This window comes from Sus scrofa, chromosome 10 (genome assembly GCF_000003025.6).
Source record: "Sus scrofa isolate TJ Tabasco breed Duroc chromosome 10, Sscrofa11.1, whole genome shotgun sequence".
NCBI classification, from domain to species: domain Eukaryota; kingdom Metazoa; phylum Chordata; class Mammalia; order Artiodactyla; family Suidae; genus Sus; species Sus scrofa.
Window position 1 is genome coordinate 23,342,041 of NC_010452.4, and position 22,860 is coordinate 23,364,900.

A 22,860-nucleotide genomic window follows, 5' to 3' on the forward strand; every position below is an offset into this window, starting at 1 on the left:
GGATTTATCACACCTCTGCTTTCAGAGAGACTTGGATGCCACCAAAATCTCTCCAGCTGATGACTTTCACTTCTTTAATTCTCAGTTTTTCTCTTTGTAAAGTGAAACTAATGTGCCACCTCTTACCTCGGAAGGACACTGAGCCGTTCATGAACATAGCATTTCAAACTCTCAGGCTAAGACACGAAATACCTAGACGTGTGTCATCACTGCCATTCGTTGGTTTAAACACTGTACTTCCTTCCTTTTTCTTTTCGCCTGGGATGGAGACTCAGAAGTGACAGTGTTGTTTCTGACTCCAGCCACTCTGTGGAGAATTTCTGTGAACGAGCCAGACCCCGATGACATTTTATGTACTTTGCCTTGCAGTGGGGGAGGAGCCGCGTTGACACACTGGCGCCATCCTTTGTCGTCTAGACGCTCACGTCCCCAAGCTAACCCTTCAGCCTCAGGTAGTGTATTTGAAATACCCGAGGAGAATGCCGTTTAAGTGGTCAGCTGGAAAAGGATCAGGGAATAAATGGAAATAAACAAAAATAACCCAGTGTTTTTTTTTTTTCTAAAAGGTGTTATATACACACTCAGAGGTCAATCTGTTTCTCTGGGCTTGTTTTTCTTAGCTGATCTTTATTTTTCCATATGTACCTGTCACCTTATGTGACTCTGTTAAGCTGGTATAAGCTAACGTTTTTTCCCCTGATGTCAGTGACTTTTACTTTTATGCATTTGAAGGAGGAATCCGACGGTCGTCATCCATGTCTTATGTTGATGGCTTCATAGGGACATGGCCCAAGGAGAAAAGGTAAGCAAAGGATTTCTTTTCAGTTAACCTTACATTGTGAAGAAACACTCATCCCCGTCTCTGTCTCTCTCTGTCTCTGTCTCTTCCTTGCTGTCTCTCTCTGGCTCTGGCTCTCTGGCTCTCTCTATCTCTGTCTCTATCTCTGTCTGTCTCTGGACTCTCTCCTTTGTTGTTAGCCAAGTCACATAGACCTCTGATTAGTCCCCTCATTGGAAAAGGGCACCCTGGACAGGATGGAGAAGCCACAGGGCCCAGATGAACGGAGGGGCTGCCAGCCTGACCCTCGCCTGGGCAACAGTGTGATTACGAGAAATGGGAAGGAGAGGCGCTATCAAGTCATATGACTGTTGGCGTTCACTGATACCAGATGGTTTCTCTTCCGGGACTGATTAGGGATTTTCTCTTTAATTTTTTTTCAGATCATCAGTGCATGGAGTTTCGTTTGATATTTCCTTTGATAAGGAGAATACCGTGCAGCGGTCCACCCCAAACCGAGGAATCACGCGTTCTATCAGTAACGAAGGACTTAGTCTGAACAACAACCGTGTAGCTAAGAATGTGAGGAAAAACCTGTCCTTCAAGCCAGTAAATGGGGAGGAGGAAGCGGGAAGCATCGAGGAGGAGCTTCACCTGGGCTCTCACGGTGACCTGACGTCGTACGCGCCCCTGAACACAGACGAGCTCAACTCCAACGAGAGCGCCTGCTACCGGCTCCCAAACGGAGCCTTACAGAACCGGGTGATCCTGGACGAGTTTGGCAACCAGGTTGGCCCCCCGAGCATCGAGGAAGCCCTGCAGATCATCCACGACACCGAGAAGCCCGCCCGCACCCCCCAGCCGGGCCAGCTCGCCAACGGCTTCTTCCTGCACAGCCAGGAGCTGAGCATCCTGAACTCCAACCTCCTGCTCAGGACCAGCCCCGAAAACATGACCGACACCAAGGGGGCCTTGAGCCCCGTCACCGACACCACGGAGGTGGACACCGGCATCCACGTCCCCTCGGAGGACATTGCCGAGACCATGGACGAGGACTCGTCCCTGAGAGACTACACCGTGAGTCTGGACTCGGACGTGGACGACGGGTCCAAACTGCCCCCGGACCACGAGGCGCCGGCTGGCCAGCCCAGGGAGGCCCCGAGCCCCTGCCCCAGCCCCGCCAGCACCAGGTCCCAGCCAGGCAGCAGCACGTCCTCCGGCTCTGGCGTGAAGATGACCAGCTTCGCCGAGCAGAAGTTCCGGAAGCTGAACCACGCCGACGGGAGGAGCAGCGGCAGCAGCTCGCAGAAGACGACGCCCGAGGGCTCGGAGCTGAACATCCCGCACGTGGTGGCCTGGGCCCAGGGCCCCGAGGAGCCGAGCCCGGCACCCACCCGGGACACCACGCAGCTGCTGGCCTCGGAGATGGTGCACCTGCGCATGAAGCTGGAGGAGAAGCGGCGCGCCATCGAAGCCCAGAAGAAGAAGGTGGAGGCCGCCTTCACGCGGCAGCGGCAGAAGATGGGGAGGACGGCCTTTCTCACGGTCGTGAAGAAGAAAGGGGACGGGGCTGCCCCGCTCCGGGAGGAGGCCGCCGGCGCGGAGGACGACAAGGTGTTCACGGACCGCGCCAAGGACAGGGAGCCGCCGCAGGCGAGCGGCCAGAGGAGCAAGTCCCTGGCGGACATCAAGGAGGGCGTGGAGAGCCCCGCGGGCCGGTGGCTGCGGTCGCCAACCACGCCCGGGGACCCCGAGAGGCCGTGGGGCCTGGCCAGCCCGTCGGAGGAGCCGGCGGCCGAGGGGGAGCTGCTGGAGTACACCCGCTCCATCGAGAAGCTGAACGCCTCCCTGCACTTCCTGCAGCAGGAGATGCAGCGCCTGTCGCTGCAGCAGGAGCTGCTCATGCAGATGCGGGAGCAGCAGGCCTGGGCCGCCTCCCCGAACAAGCAGCCCCGGGACTGCAGGCCCCCCCGGCAGGCAGCCGATGCCCCCGGCCCACCCACCCGTCCCCCCAGCCCTCCGGCAGGAAGGGCGCATCTTTCTCTGTGAAAAATCAGAGGACTCCCAGGCCCAATGACTTAAAAATCACGCCTTTGAACCGAACGCTGACGCCGCCCCGGTCGGTGGACAGCCTCCCTCGGCTCCGGAGGTTCTCGCCCAGCCAGGTCCCCATCCAGACGAGGTCCTTCGTGTGTCTGGGTGACGCAGGCGAACCTCAGGCGCAGGAGGCCAGGCCTAGGGAGGAGGCGAAGGAGGAGGGGGTGCCCATGGGGGCTGAGGGGCAGCGGGGCCGTGACCCTGAAGGCAAGGACACCCCACCTCCGCCCCCCGCGCCTCCGGAGGGCCCTGCCCCGAGCGGGGAGCAGGTGGATCAGCCCGCAGAGCCTCCTCCAAGACCTGTTCTCCCATCTGCAGCTGCTGCTCCTAAAAGCGTGAACCTGATTGAAGTTTCCCTCTCAGATCTGAAACCCCCTGAAAAGGCTGATGTATCTGTTGAAAAGTATGACGGAGAAAGTGATAAAGAACAATTTGATGATGACCAGAAAGTATGCTGTGGATTCTTTTTTAAGGTAAAACCGACTGCTTGATTCTCAGCCTCTTCATTAGTGGGTGTGTTGAGCTGACCCGCTGGCTTCTTTGGCCGGCAGTCCCTCTGCTACGGGTCCCTCTGCCGTTCGTCCTAGAGTGTCCTTGGTGTTGGCCCGTCCTCGGTGGGTGCAGCACCACAGGCATCCTGATTTCTAGAACCATCTCCTTCATCACCTTGAGATACATGCTCAAGACGTGCGGGTTTTTTCCACCCGCCTCTCTCTCTCTCACCTTCACCAAAGCCTTTTAAAAAAAACCAAGTGATTCGAATCTCTTCCAAAAGTTCCTCAGTCGCCAGTCTGTAAAAAGCTGTTCATAACTTGGCATTGCGTGTAAGTCTGTTTTAGTTTCTTCTCTTCACGTTGACCATCTTCCTTTACACTTTTGCTTTTTAAAAAAATCTTCTAGGAGTTCCCATTGTGACTAATATCCATGAGGACGCAGGTTCCATCCCTGGTCTCGCTCAGTGGGTTAAGGATCTGGCAGCATAGGTCACAGATGCGGCTCGGGTCCCGCGTGGCTGTGGCTGTGGTGTAGGCCTACCCCTAGCCTGGGACCTTCCATATGCCAGAGTGTGGCCCTAAAAAAAAAAAAAAAAAACTTCTAAAAACTGACCAGACAGAATATTGCAAAGGTGAAGCATTTAAAAATGTCCTTTTTTTTTTTTTGTCTTTAGGGCTGCACCTGCAGCGTATGGAAGTTCCCAGGTTAGGGATCTAATCAGAGCTATAGCCACCAGCCTACACCTCAACCACAGCAATGCCAGATCCAAGCCACCTCTCTGACCTACACCACTGCTCACAGCAACGCCGGATCCTTAACCCACTGAGTGAGGCCAGGGATCGAACCTAAAACCTCATGGTTCCCAGTCGGATTGTTTCTGCTGCGCCACGACAGGAACTCCTAAAAGTGTATGGTTTGTGAGTTCCCGTTGTGGTACGGTAAAAACAAATCCGACTAGTATCCATGAGGATGTGGGTTTAGTCCCTGGCCTTGATCAGTGGGTCAGGGATCCACTGTTGCCATGAGCTGTGGTGTAGGTCAGAGATGCAGCTCAGATCCTAAGTTGCTGTGGCTCTACCCCTAGCCTGGGAACTTCCACATGCCACAGGTACAGCCCTAAAAAGAAAAAAAAAAGATACTTTAAAAAAATGCCCAGTTTGGGGAGTTTCCTTCATGGCTCAGCGGAAACAAATCCAACTGGGAACTATGAGGTTGTGGGTTCAATCCGTAGCCTCGCTCAGTGGGTCAAGGATCCCACGTCACCGTGAGCTGTGGTGTAGGTCACAGACGTGGCTCAGACCTGGCGTTGCTATGGCTCTGGCATAGGCCAGCAGCAACAGCTCTGATTGGACCCCTAGCCTAGGAATCTCCATATGCTGCGGGTGCAGCCCTAAAATAAAAGGACAAAAGATAAACAAAAAAAATGTACAGTTTGGGGAGTTGCCATTAGGAGGACTCCCCAGAAGCACTGGCCAGGGTGCAGCATCTGACCCCAAGTGTCAGGATGGCATTGGGTGTAACATATATGTAAACAGCACTGCAGCCCCTTAATCAGCACCAAGCAAGAGCTCCTCTTGATGGGAATGTCTTTTTAAAATTTTTTATTTTATTGATATGTAGTTGATTTACAGTGTTGTGTTAATTTGGGTGGCAATATCTTGAAATTTATCATAGAAGTTAGAACAAGGAAAGCCCAGTAGGAGTTCCCTGGTGGCCCAGCGTTAAGGTCTCAGCATTGCCACTGCTGTGGCCCAGGTTCAGTCCCTGGCACGTGCCAGGGTGCAACCAAAAAAAAAAAAAAAAACACCCTAATAATATTTTTAAAAATTTTGTCCTGTCATCCATTATTTTCATCTTTATATTTTTCTGTGTTTTCCAATTTATGGTTTTTTATAATCAGAAGCATGTGTGTATGTGTGGTACTCACACGTTTCTTTTTTCTCTTCAGTGACTAAAATAGATCCGCTTCTGATCCTGACTAGCCCACAGTTTGGAGTATAGGTAGAAAAGACAGCACTGGAGGGTGACAGTTTATAATTTCAGATTTTATGTGGACGTCTCCAGGCCAGGGATCAAATCCAAGCCGCCGCTGTGACCATGCCAGGCCCTTCACCCACTGCACCACAGCGGACACTCCTAATTCAGATTTAAACGAACAGCTCTGTTGGATTGAAAACTCACAGATACTGAGGTAGTTTTACCTTGGATCATTAAGTGTTGGAAATGGGTAACTTCCTTTGAAGTTAGCCGTAGAGAGGTGGCCCCGTAGGCTCTTTTAACGTTTAGCAATTTGAATGTGAGTTGTGTTTTGTCTCCTCTTAACCATGTAAAACCTTTTTTTTTTTGGTTTTTGGTTTTTGTCTTTTTAGGTCCACACCTGCAGCACACGGAGGATCCCAGGCTAGGGGTCGAATTGGAGCTGTTGCTGCCAGCCTACACCACAGCCACAGCAACGCCAGATCCAAGCCGCATCTGTGACCTACACCACAGCACACGGCAAAACTTCTATTTTTAATAGGATACTGCTGTAGACACTAACAGACGGGTTTCATTTCGGGGGCCCTTGCCCCACCTGCTCCTGCAGAGGAAGGAGAACAGAGGGCGCCTCCCCCCCATGAGTGTTAAAGGGCCCGTCCCCCCAGCATCATTCTCTTCCCCTCTGTTCTCACCCCCCGGGGCCCCCTCGCCTGGTTGGGATAGCTCAGGGGTGCCCTGCCCGTCTCTGGGGTGCATCCGGTGTCCACACCACCCCTCAGGACAGCTGTTCCAGGGCCTTGGCCCCTGGGGTGTCTAGATGAAGCCACAGGCTAATCCTGGGCTGGCCCCCACCTGGACTGCTGTGTTAGCTGCTCTGTGGGACTGATGTCAGGCCCCGCCGGGGTCGCCCCCCACCCCCCCACTCCCCTGCGTGCTCCTGGCAGCGCTGGTGACCCAGAGCTTTGCGCTGTTGTTGGTTCCCTTTGGCTGTGGGATCTCTTACTAGACCGAGAGCTCCTAGAGTCCCTGCGTCTTTGACCACCGTAAAGGGCCTGGCGACTCGCAGAGCGTGCAGGTCGTATCGTTCACCATGAAGCGTGGACGCTTCAATCGACTGTCTGGGCAGCATCTTCCGACCATCTCCACTCAGAGTCCGTCTGTGTCTGGGCTTATGTGCAAAGCCCCTGGCCTGTGCATCTTCCCATGTGACAGGCGATGGATAAGAGCTGCCTGATCCTTCTCCTATTTCAGCACCTGTGAGGCCCAACACCACGCTGTGAATCAGGCACCCGCACCCAGGGCAGCGTGTGGGTTAAGTCTTACGAGGCGTCATTACGACAGGGACCTCCTTCTGCAGGGGGTACTCTCCTGACTTCTGGGCCCAGGAGGCCTGCAGGTCCCCGCTGAGCTCTGGGCTAGGGGTTCAGGTAGGCCCGCCTGCTCTTCGGAGGAGACACCTCAGTACAGACCAAGCACACTAACAATTTTTTAAAAATCACGCGGCGATAGTTCCTTTTATACGGTAGAACTTTGGGTAGCTAACTTTTTTTGGGTGCTTTTGAGTTTTCTATTGCAAGCATGTATTTTAAATACATGTTTAAATGCAGTTTTGAAAATTATGGGGAAACTCTCCGCATTATAAATTATTCATTAGGGTCCAAAAAACTTTGTCTTTTTTCCCCCTTTTGTTTTGTTCTTTGCTAATTTCCTAGGTAGTGAAAACATGTAATTAAAGACGTTTCGTGTCCTTCGTTACTTGATCCAAAGCATTCCCACTCTAATTCATTTCTTCCTCGTAATTTCTGGAACACGTGGTAGGATTGGAATAAGGTGGGTTTGGAATAAGGTTGGACAGACAGCTTGGATTTTGAGTTGTAAGAGTAACCGCCAAGTGTGGCCAAACAGTTGAAGACGAGAATACTGGTACTTGCAACGATTCATCTTTCTCAATGAAATTCATTCTTAGGATGATCAAAAAGCAGAAAATGATATGGCAATGAAGCGAGCAGCTTTGTTGGAGAAACGATTAAGAAGAGAAAAGGAGACTCAGCTTCGGAAACAGCAGCTGGAGGCGGAGATGGAGCATAAGAAAGAGGAGACCAGGTGAGACATTGCCTTCAGGTGGCTCTAGGCACTGCTGACACGGGAGCACGTCTGTGGACCGTGGTTAAGACCCAGCGGTTTCTCATTTGCTTTTATTTTTTCCTTTTTGGCCGATTCTGCATCATATGAGAGTTCCTTAACCCCCTGAGCCACCAGGGAACTCGCTCATTAACCCTCTTAGTACCAGATTTTGAGAGACATGTGCAGTATATGGAGACAACTGAATTCTGATTTGGGCTGCTTTTTAGAAGTTAATTTATCTTCCCGAAGTCTACCTGAGATATACATATACATATATATACACACACACACACACACACATACGTATATATATATATATTTTTTTTTTGTCTTTTAGGGCCACACCAACAGCATATGAAGGTTCCCAGGCTAGGGGTCGAATAGGAGCTGTAGCCACTGGCCTACGCCAGAGCCACAGGAACACCAGATCCGAGCCGCATCTGCAACCTGCACCACAGCTCATGGCAACGCCAGATCCTTAACCCACTAAGTGAGGCCAGGGATTGAACCCGCAACCTCATGGGTCCTAGTCGGATTGGTTAACCACTGCACCACAACGGGAACTCCTGATTGCATATCTTTATCCTAAGTTTGAGGCATCTTAAAGTTCTCCAGAAGCATTAACTTTTTTTTTTTTGGTCTTTTTTAGGCTGCACGCTTGGCATATGGAGGTTCCCAGGCTAGGGGTCGAATCGGAGCTGTAGCCGCCAGCCTACACCACAGCCACAGCAACACCAGGTCCAAGCCTCATCTTTGACTTAGACCACAGCTCACAGCAACGCTGGATCCTTAACCCACTGAGAGAGGCTTGGGATTGAACCTACATTGTCACGGATGCTAGTCAGGTTCTTAACCCACTGAACCACAAAGGGAACTCCCAGAAACATTAACTTAAGATAACACCCCTGGGTTTTACACACCCGCACACTCTCACACTTTTTAAAGTAGTTCTTTGATTTATTAATGATGTGTTTAAGTAACCTACATTAATTATCTTCAGTACAGTTTGAAAGGAACCATTTTTTCCTCAGGAGCTGAGGTCTCTCCAGCATCTCTTGTCTTTGTTGTGCAGAGGAAGAAATCTAACAGGGAGTTCCCGTCATGGCGCAGTGGTTAACGAATCTGACTAGGAACCATGAGGTTGTGGGTTCGGTCCCTGCCCTTGCTCAGTGGGTTAAGGATCCGGCGTTGCCGTGAGCTGTGGTGTAGGTTGTAGACGCAGCTCGGATCCCACGTTGCTATGGCTGTGGTGTAGGCTGGTGGCTACAGCTCCGATTAGACCCCTAGCCTGGGAATCTCCATATGCCGTGGGAGTGGCCCAAGAAATAGCAAAAAAAAAAGACAAAAAAAAAAAAAAAAGAAAGAAACGAAAGAAATCTAACGGCTTGGTCTCCTAGGCGGAAAACCGAGGAAGAGCGTCAGAAGAAGGAGGATGAGAGGGCGCGCAGGGAGTTCATCAGGCAGGAGTACATGAGGCGGAAGCAGCTGAAACTCATGGAAGACATGGACACGGTGCTCAGACCCCGTCCTCAGGCGGCAAAGCAGAAGAGGCAGCGCCCCAAGTCTGTCCACAGAGACCACATCGAGTCCCCCAAGACCCCCAGCAAGGGTCCTCCAGGTAACAGCCCGTCCTGAAGAGTCTGCTCATAGGAAACACCAGGCTGGGCGGCGGTGATGACCCTGGGGCTGTGGAACCCTAGACAGGCACCGTGGGAGCGAGTGGAAAACCGGGAGGAGCAGCGAGTGTCTTTCAGCAGACTGTTAGGTGCGCGTGCGTCTGTTCAGCAGACCCAGTGCAAACGCCAGAAACTCCAATTGAGATACTAGCCCAGGAGTTCTCAGCGGAAACAAATCCTACTAGGAACCATGAGGTTGCAGATTCGATCCCCGGCCTTGCTCAGTGGGTTAAGGATCTGGCGTGGCTGTGGCTGTGGTGTAGGCCAGCAGCTGTAGCTCCGATTAGACCTTTTAGCCTGGGAGCCTCCATATGTCGCAGGTACAGCCCTAAAAAAAAAAGACCGAATAAATAAATACTAACCTGTTGGGGAGCTCTGCCCTCAGGCAGAATCTGCCTGATGATTAACTGCCTTTTCGGTTCTGGTGAAGTAGAGGAGAATGTACAAGAAACCATGTGGTGAGGAGGTCAGGGGTTCATGAGTTAAGAGAGAAATGGTCAGAAATCCAAATTTATAATTTCCGGAATCGAGAAAATATATCTTTTTTCTAAATTCAACATGCATACTCTTTTTTTTTTTAATATTTAGTTTATCAAAACCAAACACCATAAAATTTTAGAGAATTCCCATAGATATTCTAAAACTGAAGTAAAACAGTGTAACATTGACGGTCGAAGGAGAACTCCCCCCCGCAGACATAGAAAACAAACTTACAGCGACCAGAGGGACAGGAGGGAGGGGTAACTTTACACCCTACTGTGCATAAAATACATAAACGACAAGGATCTGTTATATAGCACAGGGACTATGTTATAATAACCTGTAGGGGAAAGAATCTGCAGAAGAAAAAAATGTATATATATAGATATGTATCTCTCTGAGCTACTTTGCTGTATTCCTGAAATTCGTATGAATCAGTTCAATTGATACGAATTTCAGGAATACAGCAAAGTGGTTCATTCAGTTAAATAAAGCGACCTGCGCCTTTTCTAGCCAGTTAAGTTTTTTGATACCCAGTAGTGGCTGAAATTAAATTATTTTTCCATCCAGGAATGCGATGTTCCTGAATATGTTCTATTGTTTTTGCTAATTTCTTTGCGGATTTTCTCTTTGTTAATTTGGCCCCTTATAATCGCTGTATCATGTCTTGCATGGCTCCATTGTTTCTGGCCTAAGCCCTCACAGCAATTAGGTTTATCGTTTCTTCCTCTCCGTCCCGTTCTATTGCGCTATAATCGGCATCCAGCACCACAGATTTAAGGTGTGCAGGGTCCTGGTGGGACCCACGCACGTCGCAAGGTGATGACCACAGGAAATGCACCGACCATCCGTCACCTCGTAGAGACGCAGGATTAGAGGAGAAGAGCATGTCTTTCCTTGTGGTGGGAACTCTTAGGACTTCCTTGCCCAGCACCTCTCCCGGTGACGCACACGGTGTCACCTGGACGTCACGGTCTTCGAGCTGGAAGCCGGACCCTCCTTGGGCCTCCCCCACCTCTGCTGACCACCAGGCTGGCGTCTCTCTACGTTTGTTTGTTGGAGTCGAATTGACCTGCAGCGCTGTGTTAGTTCCCGACACACAGCGTGGTGGTTCGTGTGCTCTTTGTGTGCATCTCAGAAATGACCAGCCTTAGCCTAGTTACAACCTGTCACTGGGCAAAGACGTTGCGTAGTTACGAGCGTGGTCTCCACGCCGTGCTTCTCCTCCCGGAAACTTCCCTCGCTTATTTCCTCACTTCTCCGCAGTAGCTTCCTTGCTAATTGTAAGTAAACGGTGCCTGTGTGCAGCAAGCCTGTGTTGAAAGGGTTCAGAAGGGAGAAGAGACACCGCCAGCCCAGGCGCCACGTGCCGGTGTTCCCTAAAGAACAGACCCTTGTCCGGTTGCTCCTTTAAAATGCGTGACTTTGTTTTCATTCAGGATGACGACTTTATCGTGTTTTTCAGTCTCTAGCCTTTCCCTGGCTTCGCTGAACACGGGCGATAACGAGAGCATGCAGTCTGGCAAGGGGACCCCGAGGTGAGTCCCAGCACCCGCTTGTCCCAGGAGACAGTGAGTCAGAGTCTCGAAGCTGTGTGAGTGTTGCTGGCTGGGTTTCTGTTAAAGGAAATTCACATATAAAGAGGTCTGGAGTTCCCGTCATGGCTCAGCAGAAACGAATCTGACTAGCATCCGGGAGGACTCAGGTTCCATCCTCTCGCAGCGGGTTAAGGATCCGGCACTGCTGTGGCTGTGGTGTAGGCCAGTGGTTACAGCTCCGATTCAGCCCCTAGCCTGGAAATCTCCATATGCCGCAGGTGTGGCCCTAAGAGGAAAAAAAAAGAGAGACATAAAGAGGTCTGTTCATCTTTTGGTGTTTTTTATCTTTTAGAATTTTAGAATTGTGACATCGATAAGACATTAACCGTAACCGTGTATCAGCCCTTGCTGACGTGGTTGTGATAAAGCCATGGTAGAAACAGAAATGCCTTATCTGTATAATCCTGCCGGCCTCTCTGGTTTTTCCCCACCAAATATAAAGAGGTTTTTCCCTATTAAAATAATTCCAAAGTAAGTTGCTTATGACTTAGGAAAGATCTTTTTTTGGCATGTTTGCTCTTCCTTTCTCCAGGAAATACATTAGAAGAAAAATTCAGTATGTCATTATCATAAACTGTATCATACGATATTATACTATCTTATTTTGCACTCTAATACCCATATAAAGAAAGGACATTTCTAGTGACAGCCCTCAGCTCTGAGCTGTAATCTTTTGTTTGTTTGTTTTCGCTTTTTTAGGGCCTCACCTGCGGCATTTGGAGGTTCCCAGGCTAGGGGTCTCATCGGAGCTGTAGCTCCTGGCCTACACCACAGCCACAGCAACTCGGGATCCAAGCCGCATCTGCGACCTACACCACAGTTCATGGCAACGCCAGATCCTTAACCCACTGAGTGAGGCCAGGGATCGAACCTGCAACTTCATGGATCCTAGTCAGGTTCACTAACCACTGAGCCATGAAGGGAACTCCACTGGGCTGTAATCTTTGTGTTACCATCCTGTTGCATTAATTGCCAGTTGTCACGTGGCAAGACATTCATTCGGTCATTCAGCCGATATTAATGAAGCGGTGGCTGCGTCTGGGCACTTGGCCCGTGTCGCTGTGAACAAGCAGATGACCACCGTCTTTCGGTCTGCGAGCCTCGTGGCTGATTGGTTGGCGCTCAGTGTACGCTCCAACCCCCAGCGGCTTCCCCTGGTGGAGACCTAACATTGTGTCATCTGATCCTAGGTCAGAGTCTGTGGAAGGCTTCCTCTCTCCAAGCCGCTGTGGGAGCCGGAACGGAGAGAAGGACTGGGAGAACGCGTCGACCACCTCCTCGGTGGCTTCGGGCACAGAGTACACGGGTCAGTGCCTGTGCCTCCTGGGGGAGCCGGGTGACCCGGCTGAGGATAGACGCGGGCTGTGCTTGTGGCCTGGTCTGAACGCAGGAGGCCGAGCAGAAACAGCAGCTCAGGCGGTGCCTTTCGGTGATGTGGTTCCACCTGGGCAGGGAGTGGTTTGTCCCCGATGAATTAGATGTTTCCAGAAAGCACTTACACCTCGTGCCCTCTCCTTCTCACGTAAAAATGCTGGTCATTGTCATCATTTGGGTGTGAAGTTTTGGAGAGGGCCCCTCAGCTGTACGTGGGTCCCAAGTCCGAGGGGGGTCAGGGGTGGGGGGGCACGAACACACCAGGTCCTTTCTGGAATAGCGAGTTTTGTTGGGAACAGCACATCTCGAAGAAGCATGGAGAGGCCCTGAGAGATGAGGGGACGCCCCGGGCCTGGGGGCACCCGGCCTCACCGATCCTGCCAGGCGCTCTTCTGTGTGAGGAGATAAAAGCAGGTAGACTAGAATGGAGGGAAGAAGGCTTTTAGGAAGTGAAGCCGGGAGGAGGAGGTGAGCGGAGGTGAGCAACTGAGGGGTGCAGAGGGCCACCAAGGCTGGGACCCCTGAAGGCCCAAGGAGGTGGAGCTCGCTCTCTGTGAGTCTTCTTCCTCCCTATTTTGTGGCTTTTTTTTTTTTTTTTTTTTTTTTTTTGGCTCTTTAGAGCCACTTGGGTGGCACATGGAGGTTCCCAGGCTAGGGGCCGACTCAGAGCTGCAGCTGCTGGCCTACACCACAACCATAGCAACGCCGGATCCTTAACCCACTGAGCGGGGCCAGGGATCGAACCCGCATCCTCATGGATGTTAGCTCTGTTTCCACGGAGCCACAGTGGGAACTCCCGCTATTCTGTGGCTTTTAATACAGCCTCTGTCCACCAGCCCAACAACCTTTTAGGTCAGGGTCCAGCTGCGTTTGCTGGCCACTGTGCTGAACCACAAGCTGCAAGGTTGCAGTGCTCCTGGACCAGCTCGGCCCGGCTTTCAGATGACTATTCAATTTGGGAGAATCCTGTGAGCTGCAGAACTACGGGTAGCTGGGAGTCATTTATACCACAGAAACACTACACTCAGGGTTCAGCTTTCTCCCTGAAGAACTGGTTTCTGGGCACACCTCTCAGGGCTCCCGGGCGGAGTTGAGTTAGCGTGCAGCAGGAGGGGGCTTGCAAGGTGCGAGGCCCTTGGCAGGTGTCCCAGGAAAGGGGCACAGAATGAGGAAAGAGACAGAGGCAGGGAAGAAGGAAAAGGTGAAGCCTCTTCTTATCTTTGAAAGGCTTAACTTGCTCTTGGTCCCATTCTGCTTTAAGCTCACCCATAACCTTCCAGCCCTGGGAAGGAAGTTGAGGGCGTGACAGTGACAGCGGTGCCTGGCCCCAGCACCCCCTCCAGGGTGGCCTCCAGGGCCACTCAGCTCCCTCCAGGTTCTGACTGCAGATCAGAGGCCTGTGGGCACAGTGAGTGGTTTCCTTTCACAGCGGTTCACTGGCAGGGGACCAGGTGCATCATCAAAACAGGATGGTTTCCGGAGTTCCCATCGTGGCTCAGTGGTTAACAAATCCGACTAGGAACCATGAGGTTGCAGGTTCAATCCCTGGCCTCACTCAGTGGGTTAAGGATCCGGCGTTGCCGTGAGCTGTGGTGTAGGTTGCAGATGCAGCTCGTATCCTGCATTGCTGTGGCTGTGGCGTAGGCCGGCGGCTGCAGCTCCAATGAGACCCCTAGCCTGGGAACCTCCATATGCCACGGGTGTGGCCCTAAAAAGGCAAAAAAAGAAAGAAAGAAAGAAACAGCAGGGTTTCTGACTCGGGAGTGTTACTTGCATGACGATATGACGTTCTGTCCATAGGACCAAAGCTCTACAAAGAACCCAGTGCGAAGTCCAATAAGCACATCATTCAGAATGCTTTAGCCCATTGCTGTTTGGCTGGGAAAGTCAACGAAGGTCAGAAGAAGAAAATACTGGAGGTGAGCGCGTTTGTATGAAAGCTGCTTTTGGGAACGCGGGAAAGTTGCAGGAGTCCTTAAAGACGCAGCGCAGACTTAAATAATAACATACGCTTGCAGATCACATAACCCGCCGGTGTCAGGTGACGCTCTCTCGCAAAGGAGGTCATCCCTGCCTGGTGGTTAGTGGTCGAGACAGTTTCCTAAGACCAGGATTGAGCAGATCCTTCAGGTCTTTTTTTAAGTTCCTCCAGGATTATAATGTCCACACTGAGCCACCGGGAACCTCAGTGGCAAGGCGTTGGCACACCCTTTCCATCCCGGTGCGCCGTGCTTGTGTGATGTGCATCTCATTTTAATTATGAAGAATGTATGTATATATTAGGAGTTCCCACTGTGGTGCAGTGGGTTAAGAATCGGACCACAGCAGGGGTCACTGTGGAGGTGTGGGTTCAATCCTGGCCCGGTGCGTGGGATTAAAGGATCTCTGTGGTGTGGGTCAGATTCAGTCCCTGGCCCGGGAACTTCCATACGCCGTAGGTGCAGACATAAAGAAAAAAACATTATATTTTGAATGACATGTCATAAAGTTGACCGAGAAACGTGTTACCAGTTGTGTAAGCTGTAATCAGCACCACGTCCAGGGCTTCTCAGTGTTTCATTTTTGTTTCTTATCCTAAAGGAAATGGAGAAGTCAGATGCCAACAATTTCCTGATCTTGTTCCGGGACTCAGGCTGCCAGTTCAGGTCTTTGTATACTTACTGCCCAGAAACTGAAGAAATTAATAAGCTGACTGGGATAGGCCCCAAATCCATCACGAAAAAGATGATCGAGGGGCTTTACAAGTATAATTCTGACCGGAAACAGTTTAGCCACATACCTGCTAAAACATTATCCGCCAGCGTCGATGCCATCACCATCCACAGCCACCTGTGGCAGAGCAAGAGGCCCGTGACGCCCAAGAAACTGCTCCCCACCAAAGCCTAGGCGCCGCCGCGGGGAGGGACCTGCTTCAGAACACTCGCCGTGAATTTGCACTTCATCTTTCCTGCCTGTAGAAAACCTTTCTAGTTGCCAACAGACTTGTACCATTGAAACTGGACACCCGGCTCCGTTGTCATGACAACTGGAATGTGGCGTCCCTGTGGAGCGCGGCGGGCACCCCAGAGGGGGCCGAGGGCCAGCGGGGAGGCACGTCTGCCCGGCTCTGGACCCGCTGATGCTCCGACTTCTCGTGGACACTACTTGGACTGAGGGTTGAAATACGGCTACGATGACGGATGATGTGTTTTTCTTGTTGCCTTTTGTTTGTTTGTTTGTTTGTTTATTTTTATTTTAACTTTTTAACATACATGCTTGTCTTCAGGTGGTTTACTTTGCTATTTTTCTCCCCGGGGGCTTGTTCCAAGACACCTTTGTGTTTTTGTTTCCTGTGGTGATCATGAGAGTAGGAAGTGGGCCTCAGGCAGAGGCAGCTCCGTCTTCCTGACGATGCTGAGAACACTAGTGTTTCATTGTACAGGGACCCGTCGGGTTTTAATGGTGTTAGAGCCTTTGCCGGAGTTCCTCTGCTAAGTATTAACGACCGTGTATTTATTATCCCCTCAAGTGTTAAGGTTCCTCTGTGGGTGAAAGGAGGCGTTGTGAAGAGCTGCTATAGGTTTGCTTATTAAACCATACGAGCTGAACCAAGAAGACACTTCAAAGAGGGTGCTGATCAAATCAGTGCTGTTTTGACACCACTTCTGGCCAACTCAGAATAATTTAGATTGTTCTCTTAACAAAAAAGGCTTTCTGTCTCTTTTGAATAATGTCACTTTATAAGCTGGCAGAAGTGAATGACACTTTGAGCGGAGTCTTTGAATCGGAAGATCTCAGACTTCCTGCCACAAGTTCTCAAGAGGTCTTTACATTATATTTATAACGGATAGCAAAATTATATTTAGAATTTTTAAACATGTACAAAGGGCTACATTTTAATTTTAAAATAGCTTCACATTATTTTACTTAAATATTGAGTTCCTCTTCTTTTTTTATCCTTTTCAAGTGGGACCGCTTAGATTAAGTACACACTTGAAATCTTCTCTCCAGGAGTGATCGGTGTTCCTTGAACGATGTGTACCAGAGGGTTAGTTGGGGAAAAACTTCATTCTCAGGAAAAGACTTGAATGATCATGTGACCCTGTTATGTTTCAGTGTTGTGACAACTGTGTAAACTTAGAGGGAAAGACAGTATTATGTCATATCAGAGATGCGTCGTTTGTTTTCTTTCGCGGGAAGTAGAGACTAAAATATATACATTTCTCTAACCGAGTTGTTTAGAGAAAGACCTAATATCTCATATGATGTATTTACTTATTTTAAAAAAAAAGTAGGAATGAGATGTCCCTCCGCTGTACTTTTCTGTCATTAAAAGGCCTTTTAGGCATCAGTGTGTCTGGGTTACCCACCTTCTCTCAAATGCTGTCAATATTTTACTGTAATTTATGTTCTTATATTTATGTATATTTGTTAAAACTGTAAAAAAAAATTTTTTTTTTTTTACAGATTTTTCTCCAGTACCTGTGCAAGATACATGTGTAGCTCCAAATGATTTGTGATCCTACTGTTTGCATGTAAGAGATCAGGATGTGTAACTCTCCTATTTTAAGTGTATCCACACTGTGTATAGAATCTAAAGACCCCACCTGGGCGGTGCGCGCGCGTCTCGCCTTTCGGGCCACCGTCGCTGTCACGGTTGGAGGAAATGGTGATGGAACACAGGCTTCGCTTGCCCGACGAAGAACCGTACGTGACTCTAATCCAAACGTGGTAACTAACAATCAGAATTAACAAGCAGTGGACGTTCCTCAGTTTGTTCTTTTCAACCCATCAAGTCTTCCCCCCCCCAAAGCACTCTTCTTTGCGGTTTCCTGGCCATTACTTTTTTTTTTTTTTTAATTGGATGCAAGACAACAGAGGAACCGAGTAAAACCAGACAGGACCCCCCCCCCCTTGTTCCTCAAGTCACGTGTGTCCAAAGGCGAACGTCCTTAAATGTCTAAAGGTGGACTGTGACTATTGCCACAATAGTTCAAGGCTGTCGGTATAATATTTTGCTTTATTCCTGCAGAAGGACTAGGGATGTATTTCTTGAAGTCTGCAGATTTTTTTTAAAAAAATTATGTTTGGGAAATTATGTAAATGAAAATTATGCTCTTTCATGAAGTCTGGAGCTTTTTTCATCCACCTTCCTGAAACACACTGGTGCTTCTCATCCCTGGAGGTCAGAGTATTAGGGGTCATTTTTTCCGTTTGTTTGCCAAATATCTGTCCTGGTCACCAGTGCGGCCCGTCAGAGTTTGCTGTCTGATGCAGCTTTGGAAAGCTTTTCCTTCCTCTCGGCTTTTCAGTTTTGTTCGAGAATGACTGTTACAGTTTTTATTTGGCTGTTTCAAGCCAGATCCAGCTTTTTCAGTGTGGTTTCATGGACACTCTGGGCGATGTCCAGCGTATGGTTTGCTTACCGGCCACTCCAGAGCATTGCTTACCGGTTTTTTAAGATGCTATGCTGTAAAATACCGTCAGATTTGCTATTTCCTGGTACCGTGTGGTGGTTCCCCTTTCATGAATAAAAGCATGGCACCAAATGATTCCTTTTCTGTTTCTTGAAGAAAATAGAGTTTGAGTGATGTTATTTGTGTGGTTGTCCTACCTCTTTACCTCTGTTGAAGTTGAACAATTCAATATTCCCAAGAGTCAAGACATCACCGGAATCCTGACTGAGGCGGTGTTAAAAAGCCTGAAGCTTCTGTGTCCGGCTCAGACGGTCTGCGTGATGGCGTTCAAATGCTTGTGCTCATCTTACGTTAACTTTGTCCTTGTCGCTTCACTCTCTTTCGGTGAATTAGTCGTTGAAGGGCAGCAGGAGGAAGCCTCCCTGCCTTTGGAGTTGATGGGAGCCACCTCCGACCTGCTTTCTGTCAGTTTCACTTTGATTTTGCTGATGTTCCCCATTCAGACGAGAGAAGTTGAAAAAGCAAAAATCTAAAAAGTTTACCACCACCCCCAAAGTCTTCCTACCTAATTCTGTACCCGAAGAAGTCTCTGCAGTTGCGGCCCTGTGACGGGAGCGTGCAGCACAGGGCAGAACAGTAAAGGAAACCGCTGTCGGGCTGTGACCCTGGGCCGGGCGTTGCACAGACACCTGTGCGGTGAGCTGGCGGTTCTGTCATCCCTTCGAAGTCACGGATGCTTGAAAGACAGTCTCCTTAAAATGGCAGGTCTGCTCTTAGACAAATGAGAAGTTACTTACATCTGTCATTGAGGGTCTCTGCCAGCTGCCGTCACACGGGGTCTAGAGTCTCTGCATCACCTGCTCTTGGCACCCGGGGCCCATGGGCCTCCCGCACCTCCGACAGGCTTGTTTCGTGCTTACCATCCCTGCAGTGTCCGTGACTACCACCTCCACCCCTGGGTATGTCAGAAAGAAAGAAAAAAAACATATTTTACTTTCCATTGGGGAGGATAAAGGAAATTAAATGTTTTAAGACCCACTGAGGTTTTCCTTTTTTTTTTTTTTTTTTGTCTTTTTGCCTTTTTTTCTAGGGCCACTCCTGAGGCATATGGAGATTCCCCGGCTAGGGGTCTAATTGGAGCCGTAGCCACTGGCCTATGCCAGAGCCACAGCAACGCGAGATCCGAGCCGCGTCTGCAACCTACACCACAGCTCACGGCAACGCCCGATCCTTAACCCACTGAGCAAGGGTGGGGACCGAACCTGCAACCTCAGGGTTCCTAGTCAGATTCGTTAACCACTGAGCCACAACGGAAACTCCAGGTTTTTTTTTTTTTTTTAATGCTGGAGGCAGAGCCACCGTGGCCCCTCAGCCGCTGAGGTATTTCATCCTGCTCCAACTTATCTGGATCTGCTCCTTCGGGGGCTGCGACCCTCCCCCTCCATCCCCCCTGCTGAAGGGGGGGACAGGTCACAGGCTCCAGGACCAGACGTCAGTGACTGCTCTCAGCTGCAGGGGTCCTGGCCCCACCCACTTATTCACCCTTGCGGGTGCGCATGTCTGAACAAGGGACCTGCTGTCATGTTACCTCGTGATGTAAGAGGCTCTGATGGGCTTTCTGTGACGAGGCGAGCCCTTTACAGACCAGGGTGATGGGGTGAGTGACTGCATCGGGGACACAGAGCTGAAAGGGGCAGTGGCACAGCTGGAGTGGCAAGCCTACAGGTTGCAGGTCCCTTCCCGGTGCCACCGGCCCCGGGTCCCGCCGCTGAAGTTGCTGTGGGATGAAGTCTGACAGCTGTGCTGGCGGACAGCACGTTCGCCGAGGGAAAATAGCACTTGCCGTCGAAGTGGAGTTCCTTCTCGCCTGATTCTCTACCCACACGGCAGCAGCAGCTAAAACCAGGCTGGCCTGCTCCCAGGATCCACAGGATGAGCAGTGGAGGGATTGCAGGTGTGCTGGGAAGAAACTGATCCTGCTAATAACTAATTAACAGTCGCTGGGCGCGAGGCTCTTACTGCTGACTGTCCCTCGGGGAACTGCTATCCAGAGGCGGTGCGGTTAGAGTTTTAAGACAATGGATGGAGCCTCTGCTATGATGAGGTGAGGACTGAAAGTCCTGGGCAGGAAACCGCTTTTATTCGCTGAGCATGTTGTATAAAAGCCGACTCCATAGGGAACAGAAGACTCTCTTAGGTTATCAGCCAGGACCTTAGGTTATCCTCAGACCTGGGTTGTGAGCTGCAGAGACGCCCTTTGGCCTTAGAGCCTGCTTGCCGATCACAGCAGTTCAGCAAGGGCGCTGTGTGTAACTGCCTCCTTTTGACTCCGAGCCAGAGGCGGCTGCTCCGTGGCGCATCCACCAGACGTGGAGGTGCAGTGCAGGGTGTGCGGGGGGCACTTTGGGGGTTTATGCTTGGACTCCTTAGCCTACACTGGGCTCCACACAGCGGTGGTCAGCTACTGTGCCAAGCGGGTCTGTGCAGGCAGGCACCCAGATTCGGACCCAGCTCAGTCTGGTTTGTCCTGGGCCACCCCCACTTTCCTGCTGCTTGTGAGCCCAATGTGGCTTTCCTGGCCTGACCCCCTCTGGTTCTCTCTCTCTCTCTCTCTCTCTCTCACACACACACACACACACACACACACACACACACACACACACACACGCAGTTCCCCGGGCCCCAGGGCACCTGCCGATCACGGCCACTTCCCAGTGCCTTCCTGCCTCTCCGGGCCCTGTCCTTCCCCCAAGTTGGGGCCCTGTCTTGAGGCTCCGCTGCCCTTCAGGGCCTCCAACCCTGAAGGCCTCCGACGGACCTGTGCGTCTCACCACGATTCCCACCTTTACCTGGATGTTCACAGCCACCCTCAGCTAAGCTGCCCAGAGACCAGCTCCCTCCCGACAAGCCTCCTCCTTCCTCATCCAACCCAGACTCCCCGTCATACAGCTCCCCCCCCACCCGGCCTCCAGGTCCCTCGCACTCTCTGTCTCTGTCTCTCTCAAGTTCCCCATGCAGGGCCACATCCCCCCCAGGCACCATGGCCCGGTGAATGTGGGGGCGAATGTGGGGACGGGCAGCTGTGAGCGGGGCTCACTTACTTCACGGCTCCTGGGTTTTTCTTTGAGGTGCAAGGTCAGGGTGGAGGGGAGGCGGGGGTGGGGGGGGGTAACCTCTGCACTGGGGCCTCTGAAGGACTTCCGCAGCTTTTCATGTGCCCCCATGCCCCCTCTTCTCGCGAGGGCCCCTGTGTGCTGCCCTCCCCCCGGGGCAGGACACGGCAGTGACTGATGCTAAAACCCATTCTCTCTGATTACTTGGGGGCTTTCCTGTCTTAGGCTATCTGACAGATGTGGCCTCTGCAGGGTGAGGGTGTGAGGGGCAGGATGGGGGGGCGTGGGCAAGGGTGGTGGGGTGGGAAGGGCAGGGTAGGGGGAAGGACTCGGGAAGAGTATGAGGAGGGGGGAAGGGCGGGGGTTGGGGAAGGAGGGCATGGTCAGGTAGAAGGGGGGGGAATGGCCAGATGGGGGGTAGGAAGGGCAGGGTTGGGGGAAGGGCAGGATTAGGGGGGAAGGGCAGGATTGGGGAGGAGGACAGGTGGGGGAAGGGCAGGATTGGAGAAGGACAGGGCAGGGGAAAGGGCAGGATGGGGGTAGGGCTGGGTTGGGGGAAGGGCATGGTCAGGTGGAAAGGGGGAGGTGGGCAGGATGGGGGAGGGCAGGGTCGGGGGAAGGGCAGGATGGGGGGGCGGGAAGGGCAGGGTTGCAGCACCAAGAGGGCCTGCTCCCCCCACCCCCGAATTCCTGCTGCAAATAACCAGCCCCCCCCCCCCGGCCCCACCTTGCACAGCGGCTTTCTGTGAAGTCACTGAAAACGCATGGCAGGTCCACTTGAGCCGCTTGTATGGGCAGAGCAGTCAGTACGAAGGGAGCTGTGACTTCCTTTCCAAACGGAGGGACTTCCCTTGTCGGCCAGGTCTCTGACCTGTCTGTCTTCCCCTGCGACGATGGTGGCCTGGCCGTGGGAGTCTCGCTTTCCTTGAAAGCGGCCCTCTTCCCCTCCCCCACCCGGAGTGCCCTGTGAGGGCGCAGCCCTGAGCCGGTTCACAACTGCCAGGATCTCACTCTGAGTCACCGCGGTGCAGGCGGGACGCTGATGCCCTCTCCCAGCCGCCGGATTTAGTCCTGAAACCCTCTGCTCGGCCCTGGCATCCAGGGTGGGGCCCCCTCCCTGATGTCTGCCTGCCCCTTGGGTGGAGAGGCTGCAGGCAGGGAGGGGGGCTGCTGCCTGCCTCCCCCGACACCTATCTCCACCCCGCCCATGCACATGCATGCACATGCCCATGCACACATACACACATGCACACGGTAGGCTCAGGTGTGTGGTCTGAGAAGCCCACCCTGGTACCAGCCAGCCAGTCACTGAGTAAAACCGGGGGCTCCCTGATGCCAGCTCCCCATCATCCAGAGCCTGGGGACAGCGGGCAGAGGACTCAGTGGCCACCCGTTAACCCCCATGGATGCCCCTGCCTGTGCCTTGCCCCCCCCTCCCCCCCGTCAGCATCTGCAGCAGAAGCCCCCTGATCCAGGCCCAGGGACCTGCAGTGACCAAGTCTAGGAGATGCCAGATGGCCAGGACCTCTTGGTGGTTCCCAGAGCCCCTCCAAACCATCACCCACCACCCACTATGTGCAAAGGAGCCAGTGGGGGAGGGGCACTGGAGCCCTGCTCAGACCCCACAGGGAGTGGGGGGGCCCTTCCCCAGTGCTCTCTCTAAACCCACTCGCCCTAAGATGTGGGAACCAGAGCCCAGCAGTGCCCGATGGTCAGGTCACAAAGCTGACGTGGAGGCCAGACTCTCACACA

At 51.9% G+C, this 22,860-nt stretch overlaps 1 protein-coding gene and 1 long non-coding RNA gene across 2 annotated transcripts in view; one reads left to right on the forward strand and one right to left on the reverse strand.

Annotated features, from left to right (window-relative positions):
• The window catches only part of CAMSAP2 (calmodulin regulated spectrin associated protein family member 2), an 84,866-nt gene extending 66,739 nt beyond the window's left edge, over positions 1-18,127 (forward strand). Inside the window, 10 exon segments of the mRNA XM_021064501.1 lie at positions 370-452; positions 733-802; positions 1,222-2,759; positions 2,762-3,348; positions 7,314-7,450; positions 8,869-9,089; positions 11,093-11,165; positions 12,416-12,531; positions 14,400-14,518; positions 15,180-18,127. Of these exon segments, the coding sequence (XP_020920160.1) occupies positions 370-452; positions 733-802; positions 1,222-2,759; positions 2,762-3,348; positions 7,314-7,450; positions 8,869-9,089; positions 11,093-11,165; positions 12,416-12,531; positions 14,400-14,518; positions 15,180-15,485 (3,250 nt within the window). The 3' untranslated portion in view covers positions 15,486-18,127.
• Positions 16,861-22,502, reverse strand: LOC110255657. The gene is made up of 2 exons (XR_002336269.1): positions 21,836-22,502; positions 16,861-18,950 (listed from the first exon to the last, which is right to left on the reverse strand). It is a non-coding gene; the product is annotated as an uncharacterized LOC110255657 (long non-coding RNA).